The 13091-nt window shown below is 34.6% G+C and overlaps 1 protein-coding gene across 3 annotated transcripts in view; it reads right to left on the reverse strand.

Annotated features, from left to right (window-relative positions):
- Positions 1 to 1342: 1342 nt before the first annotated feature.
- LOC110097523 (protein SCAI homolog) overlaps positions 1343 to 13091 on the reverse strand; it is a 43613-nt gene continuing 31864 nt past the window's right edge. The window contains exons 10-11 of one of the 3 annotated variants that reach the window (XM_020823937.1): positions 2922 to 3111; positions 1343 to 1678 (exon numbers count right to left, since the gene is read on the reverse strand). In XM_020823937.1, coding sequence (XP_020679596.1) covers positions 1667 to 1678; positions 2922 to 3111 — 202 coding nt within the window. In that variant the 3' untranslated portion in view covers positions 1343 to 1666. Of the gene's footprint in view, positions 1679 to 2888; positions 3112 to 13091 lie in introns of all 3 variants that reach the window. The other 2 variants (XM_020823936.1, XM_020823938.2) reach the window with 2 other exon arrangements.

Raw genomic sequence — 13091 nt, forward strand, 5'->3', positions numbered from 1 at the left:
GAGGAATAGTATAATCAAACAAAAACAAAAAGCAATTCAGAAAGCATATTTCTATTTTATTTAAGTTAATCAAAAACATAATCAATAGGTCAAAGTTGTAGAAAGTTTTATTATGTTTAAAAAGCAATAAATTTTCACGCCTCAAGAGATTTAGCAAATCTATGGGAGAGTAAAGTTGAAAACACAAAAATATTTATACTACAAAGAACTGAATAACTCCTTTGAGAGAGAAAACACTTGACAAGATGAAGAGAATTCAAAAAGACACTGAGACAGAGTGATAATTCTGTAGTAATGGACAGAAGTAAGAGTCTTTGAAATGGAAAGAAATTGGATATCAAATTTGTTGTCATGATGAGTCTCAAGGACACTAAAATTGTTTTGAAATAAATGCAATGTAAATTTCAATTCATTACAATGAATTGCCCTCATCTCAAAGTAATCCAACGGCTTTGGCATCAAAAATTTTTCCTATTGAATTGAGCAGACTTTGGAAATTTACAATATGTTATCCAAAACATACAATAGAAGAGAGTACTAATATCTCAAAACAAAACTATAAAAAATTATTTATATTTTAGACCCACTTTCATAAATTGACCAATCAAATTTGCAGGATTGCCATCCACTATTATATATATATAAAAAAAGTCATTTGTTTAGACTTTCTGTAAGGAAGAATAGCACTTCTCAAAAGAGCGATACAAGCTTCATTGGAAGACAAAAAAACTGCGGGATTTAGAAAAGGCTAAAAGCATACCTGGAACATGAAGCACACGTGAGACCCAGTACAAATGTATATAATATAATTTCTAATATTGGAGAATGCGCATTTCCTACACTAGAAAAACATATAGGATCTTTATGTTTAATCCTAAGCAAGTAATTTCCTCAGAAAAGGAAGACATATTTCAGCCATCATATTTCTAAAGGAGAAAATAAGAGCTGCAATAGCTTTACGACAATAAATAGATTTCTTTTGCAATAAACTAATATTAAGAAAGAGAGATTTTCAGTGAAAGGAGAAGAATAACCACTTAGATTTTTACATGGGACGGAGAAGGAACTTGCAGTTCTGTACTTTATTTATGCCAGAAGAGCAAGGAAGATCGCTTTTGTTTTCTTCTTTAAGGCCATATACATCTGTACATATCTACACAATCTGATCTTGAATTAGATGTTCCAATCAAGCTCAATCTAGGCAAGGCTGGTGGGTCAGCTTGCTGATTTCAATTTAATCTAGATTCAAAAAAAAAAAAAATCAATCCAACTACTCTTAAATGAACATCCATATTCAAGTCAAATTCACCGCTCTGTCTAAGCTTTCAATTTTGGAAACAACTGGAACGCACAACCACCAAGCCTTTTATTGAAGCACTTATAATGTGTTTACAATGAAAAAACGTACATCAAAATTTAAAAAAAATAAAATAAAATCAACTCTAATGAAAAGGATACGGTGATCATTACAAGAAACATTTGTATCCTTAATTTCCATGGCAACTTTAACACAATGAATTAATTCTAATTAACTCGAGCAATTTATATCAACTCTTATAGTAATGAAAGATGAGCATAAGTTTTAGATGACAGGTCCTGTTTCAGCTAGACCATCATAAAAGAAAGGTTGCTCCAAGTCCATACCAAGTTCAAGCTTGTTAATTTGTTATGTATAAACCTGAAAAAAAAATCAAATTAATTTCAAGATTCTTTATCATCCTAAAACGTGTCCAAAATACTAATCTCAGCTTAAGCAATATAAATTAAAAAGATAGAAATTGATGACCAATTACTGGGAAGACTAACAATGCTTTTCCAAATGGCCGGAAAAAAAAATTCTACTAAAAAAAGCTGAAGATGTCTCAAACTTGTTGGATTTGCTTTGAGAAGAATCCATTATTGAATAATCTTCAAATTTGTATAGTAGCACCAATCTCAAAATAAATCTAAATATTTTCAGACATCCTGACGTTTTTTTTTTCAATAATATATCATTTCAAAATAAAAAATATCACAACAAAAAAAAGCTTATATTTAATTCAAGCTGCATCAATTTTAAATTGAGTGAAACAATAAAAATACTCCCCAAGAAGTGTATGAAACTGTCTCATCTTTTATTGTTCCATCTAAGAAAACGGACTCCAAATTTTTTGTGTGGGTCTTTTTGAGAATCGTAGCAATACTCTTTCACATTTAAGTGAGAAGGAAAGAGACGACAATACAAAATATTCAGATCAAAACAGTTTATTCTACATCCCGAATACATAAAAGGGAGTTTTGCTCTTTTTTCAATGGTCAGAAACTAGACCCAATAAATCATAACAAACAAGGAAGTAAAGCAAGAAGAGAAAAAAAAAATCAAGTTGGTATTAGCTAACTTATTTGATATACAATTTAAAAATGGTTGTCAATATCTTCTATTTGAATTCCACCTACATCAAATTTATGCTGTGACATTCACCAACAAACAAAAAAACTAGCAAAAACACCGATTAGTTTTAGAAACACTAAAAGTTGAAACACAAAACCAGTTTAAGTAACATAATCTATGATAGCTATTCCGCATAAAAAAAGATAACAAAAAACCAAAATGCTTCACAGAGAAGAAGAGTCGGATCATTTGATATTGCTGTTTTTTTATTCTTCCCTTGCATCCTCTTCACTACTTTTTGAGAAAATCAAAGGGTTGGCAACTTACATAGAGCAACCCAAAAAAGAGAAGCAAAAAATTGACGTCTAAAATATCAAATTAAAATTCAAATATCAAGCAACAAGAGAAATAAATGCTACATGGCGGACATACCATTTTCTGGCGAGTGTCATTCATATTTTTCTAAATACAACTCATGAATATTTGAAGGTGATTCATGCATGTATGAAATGCTCACCAAAAGACGATGATCAGCCATAAGTTCAAGTACCTTTGTCCCTTTGGAGAAAACAAAATGACCATTGACACCAAAGAAGTTGGCAAGCGCAAGCACAACAGACTCAGATAGATCAGACTCTGGGTGTAGACAGTCAGGCAAGTCCGGTAGACAAGAAGGAAGAAATTCTTCTTGATGGAATGTTAGGTTGTATAGTGCAAGAACAGACCGACAAAAAACAAACCTGTCAAAATCAAAGAGGCGTAGTTTATCAAAATGTAACAAATATGAGGACTGCTTTTAAGTTGTGGAGACTAATTTTTTTCCTATGAAGGAAAATGCGCTAAGTTCTGAGAATTTATTAAATTTTCAATTGTCCTAATTTTTCTGTTCATAAAAAAGTAGTCTTTATGTTCTGTTTAAGACAATCAAGACTACAAAAACTACATAATGAAATTTATAACAGCATCAGCAAGATGTAGCCATCATTTGATAAATCTATATAAAAATTATGTGTTTAGTACGTTGATCTTCTTTCCTTTTTTTTTTTTTTTTTTTTTTGAATTTGGTTTCACCAATTTCTAAACATCTTTCATCATCATTTAAATGCCAAACTTGATCACTAGAGCGTTGTTTGATGCTGGAAAATAATGCAGAGTTGATGGAAACCAAGCAGTTCAATGTTCATCATCTAAGGGAATGGTTATACTGGATGGAACTCTTTATGAAAGAATTCAACATCTAAATAGTTTAAAGGATGAATAGCTGAATTCCTTCTTCATAAGAATTAAATTCTAGTAATTTTCAAGATAAATACAGGTGAAGCTGAAGCCACAATATATTTCACATTTTTAATGCAAGGAGTCATATAGGAAACATTGCAGGGTCCAAGAATAAAACGAAGTTCCATAAAGAATTAATCTTACTATATGTAGATGGTACATGGTAGTGTACTTGTCAAAGGCACACAAATAGAATCCCATGATGCAAGGTCCAACATAACTCACCCTCTTTGATATCAATGATGCACAACAAGATGGTTCATGGCTCACTGTCATCGCTTTTTGTGATATGACACATTATGTATGGAAAATGCATGTGGCACACATGGCGCATAGCATAGATCGAGCATGGTACATGGCTTACAATGTGGTGTGCACCAATGCACAGGGCACAGAGAGTTAGTTGCATGGCGACGTGCATGAAATGTTTTTTTATTTTTAATTTTTTTCAATCTTAATTGTTATGAAGAAATAATATGCAATAACATCTTGGTTTAATGCACGTTGGTGCTCCTCTGTTTTCATTCAAGCGTGGTAATGACACTTTGAAGGCTTCTATTGATTAGTTTTTTTTTCTCATTTTTTTTCTCAAAGGAGGTACCGAGTTAAAAATGAAAATAAAAATTAATAATAATACGGGAGAGCATTCTTTCCTCCTGGAAGTTGTTAGGATGTTCATTGAAATCATCTCAAGGCCACTTTGTCAAGCTAGCATTTGGTTTTTTCTCTTCCTAAAACCATGACAATGGAGAAAAGAAGAAAACTCCAAACACAGTTTGAAGTGATCTGCATAGACAACTTGAATTTAATCATCAAAATTGCATACATCAATTCCTATTTATAGAAATTTGGTTACAGATGGAAGGCCTGAATTTTAAATCAAAATTTAATAAAATAAATAAATTAAATATATACTAAAAAGAATTGAAAATCGGTGTGCATTAGCTCCATAGCCTAGTCAGACCTATAAAAATTAGCCTATAGCTAATAGTACTTTTACAAGCTAATTTGCCCTGATTTGTACTGCATCAATTCATAAACCAACAAAGAACTTTTATCTTTATGTTATGTGACACAAAAGAAAAAAGAAACTTTTCTCTTTATGAGTTTGGTGGAGACCATGGAGGAGAAATTGGAAGCAGAAGATGATCTGATAGAAGAAACGCACAAACAGTATACAAAACATCAGCAGAAATAAGACAAACGAATACAAAAAAAATTGGAGGCTTCGGTGCTGAGCAGCTATAAAAAACTTTTCTATTGGAGGCTTGGGTGCTGAGCAACTATAAACTCCATAAACTTGTAAATTATTTGCAATGCTTACCAACAGTAGTAGGTGATGCAGATGGCAAGAAGATCATAAATTCAATTTCAACTTTCAAGTAACTAGATCTTGACATGAAAACTCCTTCAAAAAAACAATGGGAAATGTTGTTCAATTCTACACCAGATTTTAAGATTAATTTAGTATTTCAAAACATTTACTAAACTTTTGCTAATTGAGTTGATTTAGAATTAAGCCTCAAATTAATTAACTATTTATAATGAGTTCAAGTACTCAGTAGACTGATGAAAAAAAGATCTCCAAAAGACAAATTGATTAATCAAAATTTGAAAAGTGGTTCAACAAGACAAATGATTAATCAATAACATTAAGATCAAAATAAAAAGAGTGGCGAAAGCATTAATGAAGTTAATGCAAGATCAAAGTTGAGTGTAAAACAACCTTAGGCATAAATCTACAATGGACCAAACTCCCAGTCAAAATAAAAAATTCAAATCAAGATAGATTTGAATTATAAGGGCACAGATGTATGTGGTAATACTTGATAATCATATGCACACGCTAAAAAGCATGTTAATACATATAAAACATGTAGTGCACCAAATCCTCCAAATGTTGGTTTGGAAATTTGGGAGATATCATATAATGCATATATGTTTCCAAAATTCGATGTCATCAACTTAGTAGCAGCTTGGATAACTCTGATGAATCTAAAGAAGCAAACTCAATAACCTTTTTTTTATCAATGATAGCACTTCCAAGGAGATGAAAGTAGCTAAGAAATAGCAAATAAGCCTCCACCCTACCACAAACAAAAGAGAGACAAGAGAAAAAGTTCTTAGGTTATAGAAAACACTCGGTCCCAGGCTCTAAATAAATCTCCAAACAACTTCCAAAGCAGTCACAGGCTATAATGCCTTAGCCCACCTCCACAAATTATCAACATTAGAAGCATCTACAATGCCCTCATAATATCTAAGGAAGGATACGCTTATCAAAGCATTGCAAGAGACTGAGTAGTACGAAGCATCCATGTGAAGCAGAACATGAAAGAAACCCCAGACAAAGTGTTCTTTACAAAGCATAACATGAGCGATACTAAGTATTACATGTGTAAGGCTCTTAAACTGATCAAATAGCTGATCCCTATAATCACTTAATGACAGAAATTATACTCTAAAATTATGTTTAATTTCACCCCAAGTGTATTTTGTTCGAGTATCAACATTTCGCCAAGTGATTAAGCATGTACTATTAGTATGTTTAGCAGTCAAATCTTTATAAATTTTAAATATATATTTTAAGTTATCTATTCAATTTAAAAATTCCCTAAGCTTATACCTTCAGTTTGTCTTGGAATTGTCTAAATCATTATTAAATTGATTTCATATACGTGGCTTCATTTTGTAGTTTATTAACTGACCCAATTATTATGGACTATTTCTAGATGACATTACCATACAAACTTGAGTTTCGAAACAAAACTTAGTGTTACATGTGTTTATGATTAAAGTTTATTAATGCAAATCTATAATGAGATCAATAAAAACATGCAAAACCACACAAATTTATATATCTTAAAGTCTTAATTTTGGCAACTATTCATTAATTTAGATTAAAATAGATAATATAGATAATTTTAATGCATATGACAATTCAATAATTGTTGAATCAGGTAGCTAATGGGAAACCACGTCAGCAATCTAAGGGCTACAGTTGGAGATCCATGTGCAGCAATCTGAGGGCTACAGTTGGAGATCCATGTGCAGCAATCTGAGGGCTACAGTTGGAGATCCATGGGCAGTAATCTGAGGGCTGTAGTTGGAGATCCGTGGGATATGATTATTATAATTAATTAGATTAAATGTCTTTTCTTTTTCTGTTTATTCTCCTAGAATGTATATATGACATATATGTATAATTCCATGGAATGGAATTAGATTTGAATTTTCCTATAAACAATTTCTTCATGGCATCAAAAACTGTGAAAATCCTAAGCCTTCTCTGAATGTCGGCGGCAAACCTTCATCCCTTTCTTCCAAACCCTCAATCGGCAGTAACTCTCCATCATCCTGCCGATAGCCTCTCTTCAATCATTGGTAGCCCTTGCCCAAAATTCATCTTCTCTTTCAACCGAGGAAACACAACCATGTCCATGGATAGCGAGATCTCATCCTCCTACCCAAATATTATCGGTTTGAACACCGAAAACTTTGGATCAGCAAATAACTCTTCTCATCTTCCTAGATTATGGTGTGATCATTGTACCAAATCAGGGCATACAAAGAAGACATGTTGGAAGATTCATGAAAAACCAGCTGATTGGAAGGCAAACAAATCAGCACAAGAAAGCAAGGCGAACTCTGTCAATACCACGCAAGATCAATCCATCAAAGTTGAAGCCATTCCTTCCATCAAAGCTTAACAACATCATGAACCACAACTCTCCAAAACTTGCTACCAAACATGCTCACTAAGGTATAAAACAATCAAAACTTTAGGTTATTGACTCAAGAACATCAGATCATATTACAGGAAAGATTACACTCCATTATGACTATCAATCTTATCATTCAAATCGAGTAGTTAATATTGTTGATCGCTCAACATTCAAAGTTTTGGGAACTGATTCTGCTTTTGTCATATAAGTTATCACCCTTAAATTGGTGTTGTATATGCCCAATCTTGAGTGCAATCTGATTTCCATTAGTAAATTGACTCGTAATAGTAATTGCTTAATAATTTTCTCCAATAATGTATGTATTTTTCAGGATGTGGATTTGGAGAAGAAGATTGATAATACTAAGATGCATTATGGGTTATATTACATCAAGACACCCAAATCCATACAAACCTTAATTGCTGCTCCTAAGAATTCTCCTCCTAAGAATCATCCTATTGTAAGTCAATTTGTTGAGAGTCATTCTAGAGTTAGTCAAGATAGAGAGATTATCATGTGGCATTATAGTTTAGGTCATCCAAATTTCATGCATCTTGAAAAGATTTTTCCCCATTTATTTATTAATAAAAATCCAAGTTTGATTGAAACTTGCCAATTAGCTAAATATACCATATCATCTTACCCAATTGTTCCTTACCAACCTTCTAAACCATTTGCCGTGATCTATAATGATATTTGGGGACCCTCAAGGTTTAAAAATATAAGTAGAGCAAGGTGGTTTGTGATATTTTTTATGATCATACTAGGCTCACTTGGGTTTATTTAATGAAGGAAAAATTTAAAATTGAAAGGATATTCAAATCATTTCAACTGATGATTCAAAACCAGTTTGATACAAAAATTCAAATCTTAAAATCAAACAATGGGAGAGAGTACTTCCATTCTATAATGAGAAGAGAATACTTATCAAGCCAAGGGATAATCCAAGTGAGTTCATGTGCATATACGCCTCAACAAAATGGGGTAGTTGAGAGGAAAAATAGGCAACTCCTAGAAGTCGCCAGATCTATTATACTATTCACAAAAGTATCAAAATATTTATATGGGAAAGCCATTCTTACTGATGCATACCTAATAAATAGGTTACATACTCAGATACTAAAGTTTGAAACACTTAGACAAACTTCATTCTCTCATATCCATGCTTGAAGAATTGTGCCTAGCCCCATGCGAGACAAAAAGCAATTTTTATAGAATACTAGAATTGGGGGTCATTCCCATACCTAACAGCAAGTCTCTCGCACAAGACAAGAAAGAAGAATTTTTCTAAAATAATCTCATTTTACTCAGCAGCAATCTTGTTTTCCTTGTGGATCGAATAGTCAAAGCGAGTATCTCCATGTTATTTTTGTGTTCTTTCTTTCATTTGCAAGGATGATAGAGATCCATAGCAATGAGTCACAAGGATTATAAAGATCTCTAGGGGTTTCTTACATCGCTACACCCTTCTTTTGGGAATAGGTAAGGCTGGACTGACGAATGAGGATTCTCGTTCAATCATAAATAGGGATAGCTCAAAGAATCAATATTTTCATTGGAGTAGCTGAGATAGATCTATGCGGAGAGGAACGGTGTCTACTCAAAACCTATCCTCATGCTCGGTTTATTTCATCAAACCTTCCACCTAAAATTTTTGGATGCTCTGCCTTCGTTCATATCTATCCACAAGATAGAAGCAAGCTTGATCCAATAATTTTTTTTTTAAAAAGTGTCTTTATTGGCTATTCCCCAACAAAAAGAGATTACAAATGCTTTTGTCCTATTTCTAGGAACTAGGGATGTCACCTTCTTCGAAAGAAACCCATACTTCACTAGTTTTGAAATTTAGGGGAAGAGTGAAGGAGAATTTCAAACTTTGGAGTGGAATTCCTTATTATACAAACAGAGTCCAGTCAAAATCAACAAATATCACAAGAAATCCAAACCACGAGTATTTCCCAAGGTATACCTCCTATGTCTCAAACTCCGCCTTCAGACCTATTACCTTCACCCATAAGTCCTAACCAATTCCTGCAAAGAGCAACAATTAAGGAACAACAATATGTATACTCAAGAGAAAGAAAGAAAATCAGCATATGTTGAACTGTGAGACACTTCTTGCACCTTCAATGGATCCAACAACTATAGAAATTCATACATAGGAGAAAAATGAGGAAGTTCAAAAAGAGATGGAGTCATCAAATGATCAGAAAGAATCATGCACCAAGCATACAATCAAAAACTTTCTCTCCTATAGCAGATTATCAGACACTAACAAGTTTTTGTTTCTAAGTTGGATAATGTACATATTCCGACTAATATTCAGGAAGCTTTGAATCACCAGGATGGAGACAGGATGTTAAAAAAGAAATTATGGACTGGAAAAAAAATCAAACATAGGTGATTACAAATCATCCACTCAGAAAGAAAGTTGTGACTTGCAAATGGGTGTTCACTGTAAAGCATTGTGGATGGTAATGTTGAGAGGTTGAAAGCTAGACTGATTGCAAAAGGATTCACTCAATCTTATGGAATAGACTATCAGCAAACTTTTACTCCTGTTGCAAAGCTCAACACCATCAGAATTCTTCTTTCCTTAGCAGCAAATTTAGATTAGCAAATTTAGATTGGCCGCTATATCAACCTGAAAGAATAAGCCTACATGGAGATACTGATGCATGCAAATTTCAATTTTGTTTTAGTTTTTATTGTAATTTGAATTCTATGGTTATTTTTATTTTTTTTATGCTATCCTATGATGGAAGGCAACCAATGATCATGAGTAGGTTGTGCTTTGGGCTTGGCAATCCTAGGGTGTGCTAGTTATCTTGGTTCCTTGGCTCTTGGGATGCTGGTGGATTCTCGGTTTGGGCTTGGCTGCTCGATTTTTGGCTGTGTTTTTGGGAGCTGTTATGTTTCAACTCATTTATGTTGAGCGGTTGTTTTTCAGCTCATTATTATGGATAGTTATCCTCCTTTTTAGCTCATTATGTGGAGTGGTTCTTGCTCTTTCCCCTCCCCTGTGGCCCTTCGGTTTCCCCCGCCTGGCTCCTGTCCCGTGGCTGGTTCTTCTCCCCTGGCCGCCCATTCCTGTCCCCTTTGTGGCTCTTCAGGTGTTGCTTCTGGGCCGCCTGCTAGCCTTTCATTTCCCATGTTCTGATTGGATCGGTTGGAGGTGGTTTTGGCTGTTTGGCTGCCCCTTTTCTCCTACATATATATGAGATGTTTTGGTGCATAAAAGGGTTGTTGATTGTTGAGCTAAGTTGTCTAAAAACCTGAGGGTTTCTTCTTTGGAAAGCTTGCGAGCTTGTTCCGACTCTCTTCTCCTCTCTACAACTTCGTCTTGGGCTTCTTATCCCTTTCTTCTCTCCGCAAGTTCCACTCCACTTGTATCTTTCTTCTTGAGTCATTGGAGCTGTTGGTTGGTTGATTTGGTAGCATTTTGCCGGAGGAATTTTGGTGGATGTTGGCCCAAGTAGCTGTGGTGGACCTTTGGTTTGCATGCCCTTAAGCACATCTTTTATATTGCCTACTATTTCGATTTTATGTGAGGTGACCGCTAGTCGGTTGTTCTGAGGGTAGCTGTTTTTATTTTAATTTTGTTTTGTTTGTTTGGCTTTCGTTTGTTTTGAAGTTTGTTTGGATGTTGGCATTCTAAGTTTTGAATCGAGTTATGTTTTACTAGTCCTGGTGTTCTCCCCTTGTGGTTTTTTCTATCTAATTGTCTGCATCAAGTTTGGTATCAGAGTCTATGTTGGTAAATTTCTAGGTTATTTGTTTCTTTGCTTTAGGTGTTTAAAGAAATGAAAAAAGACAAAAATAGTGAATCAGTTGTGGGTGAAAATGAGGATGAAGATCCTGAATTCCAAATCCCTCTGGGCAGATGGATTCCATCACAAAGAGATTCTACCGATCCACTACAAAATGAAATATACAAGCTTTAAATGAAAATGCATGTATGTACGGAAAATTATGTAAGAAAAAGAAACGTCTGCAAGACCAATTCAAGCAAGAAAGATAAATTATTTTGAAATATGCCGCCAAGATTCAAGAATTGGATACGGATCTTTCGTCTCGTCATGATAAATCTAAAGCATCCTCATCAGGAGATGAGCAATTTCAACCGGGAAAGAATCTGATGTAGGCAGGGGGGGCAACTCTTATGCTAAAGTTTTGGGCTGAGGTTGGCTTCTCGGTTTGGACTTGGTTACTCGATTTTTTGCTGTTTGTGGAGAGTTGCAAGGCTCCAACTCATTAATGCTGAGATTAATGAGCAAATTCAGGTTCATTCCCCCCTCTTTTCCCTTATCTGTGACCCTTCGGTTTTCCCCCACCTGGCTCTTCCAGTTGTTGGTTCTTCTCCCCGGGCTACCTGTTCCGGTTCCCTGTGGTGCATGTTCCTGTTCCCCTGGTGGCCCTTCGGCTGCTGCTCCTGGACAGCCTGCTGGCCTTCTGTTTCCCTTGCCCTGATTGATTCGGTTGGAGGTGGTTTTGGGCTATTTAACTACCTCTTTTCTCCTATATATATGAGATGTTTTGGTGCTTAAAAAGAGATATTATGAACTAATTTTTGGAGCCAAAAACCTGAGGGTTTTCTTGGAAAATCTTGCGAGCTTGTTCCACTTCCTTTTCTCTTCTTCTTGGGAAAGCTTGCGATCTTGTCCTCTCTTCGACTTCGTCTCGGGCTTCTTACCTATTTCTTCTCTCCGCAGGTGTCCACTTCATTTGTATCTTTCTTCTCAATGAATGAAAAGCTTCTTTAGGTGTTATTTTTATAGTCAATTGTAAGGTTTAGATTGTGTCTTGCTATGTTTATGAGTTTAAAGTGTTATTATGTCTTTTACTTCAAGTTATAAGGAACGTTGTTGTTTCTTTTTGTGACCAAGGGTTCTACTAATTTTGGCAATCTTTTTTATTGCATTATATTTCAATGGGGGTTCAGAAGTTTTATGGAAGGGATAAAGTGTGTAAACTGCTAAAATCCTTGTATGGATTAAAGCAGTCTCCAAGACCGTGGTTTGGAAGATTCTCAAAGCATGTAAAAGGCCATGGTTTTAAACAATGTCAAGCAGATCATACCATGTTTATGAAGCAGTAAGAAAGAGACAAGGTAGCAGTACTAATTGCATATATGGATGACATCATATCCTTACTGGAAATGATATAGAGGAAATAATGAAGATCAAAAAGGATTTATCCAAGGAGTTTGAAGTTAAAGATCTAGGATCACTTAGATACTTCCTTGGTATAGAGGTGGCTCAATCAAGCATAGGCATATTTATTTCCCAACGCAAGTATACCTTAGACCTACTGAAGATATTGGGTTTGCTATAAGTATATAGTAAGCCAATATATGAGTAATCCTATGAAGGAGCACATGAAGGCAGTATATCAAATCTTGAGATATTTCAAGAACACTCCAGGAAAAGGGGCTATTTTTCAAGAAAAATGAAGATAGGAAATTGATATTTTATTTTGATGCCAATTGGGCAGGAAGCCTGGTTGACAATCTATCGACCACAGGATATTGTTCATTTGTGTGGGGGAACCTAGTGACATGGAGGAGCAAGAAATAATATGTTGTTTCCAGAAGCAGTGCAGAATCTGAACTGAGAGCATTAGCAATTACTATTTTTGAAGGTATTTGGATCAAAGTATTGATTAAACTGGGAATAAAGATTGAAGGCACGATAAAGTTGAAATGTGACAATCAAGCC

This window comes from Dendrobium catenatum, unplaced genomic scaffold, assembly GCF_001605985.2.
Source record: "Dendrobium catenatum unplaced genomic scaffold, ASM160598v2 fragScaff_scaffold_390, whole genome shotgun sequence".
NCBI classification, from domain to species: domain Eukaryota; kingdom Viridiplantae; phylum Streptophyta; class Magnoliopsida; order Asparagales; family Orchidaceae; genus Dendrobium; species Dendrobium catenatum.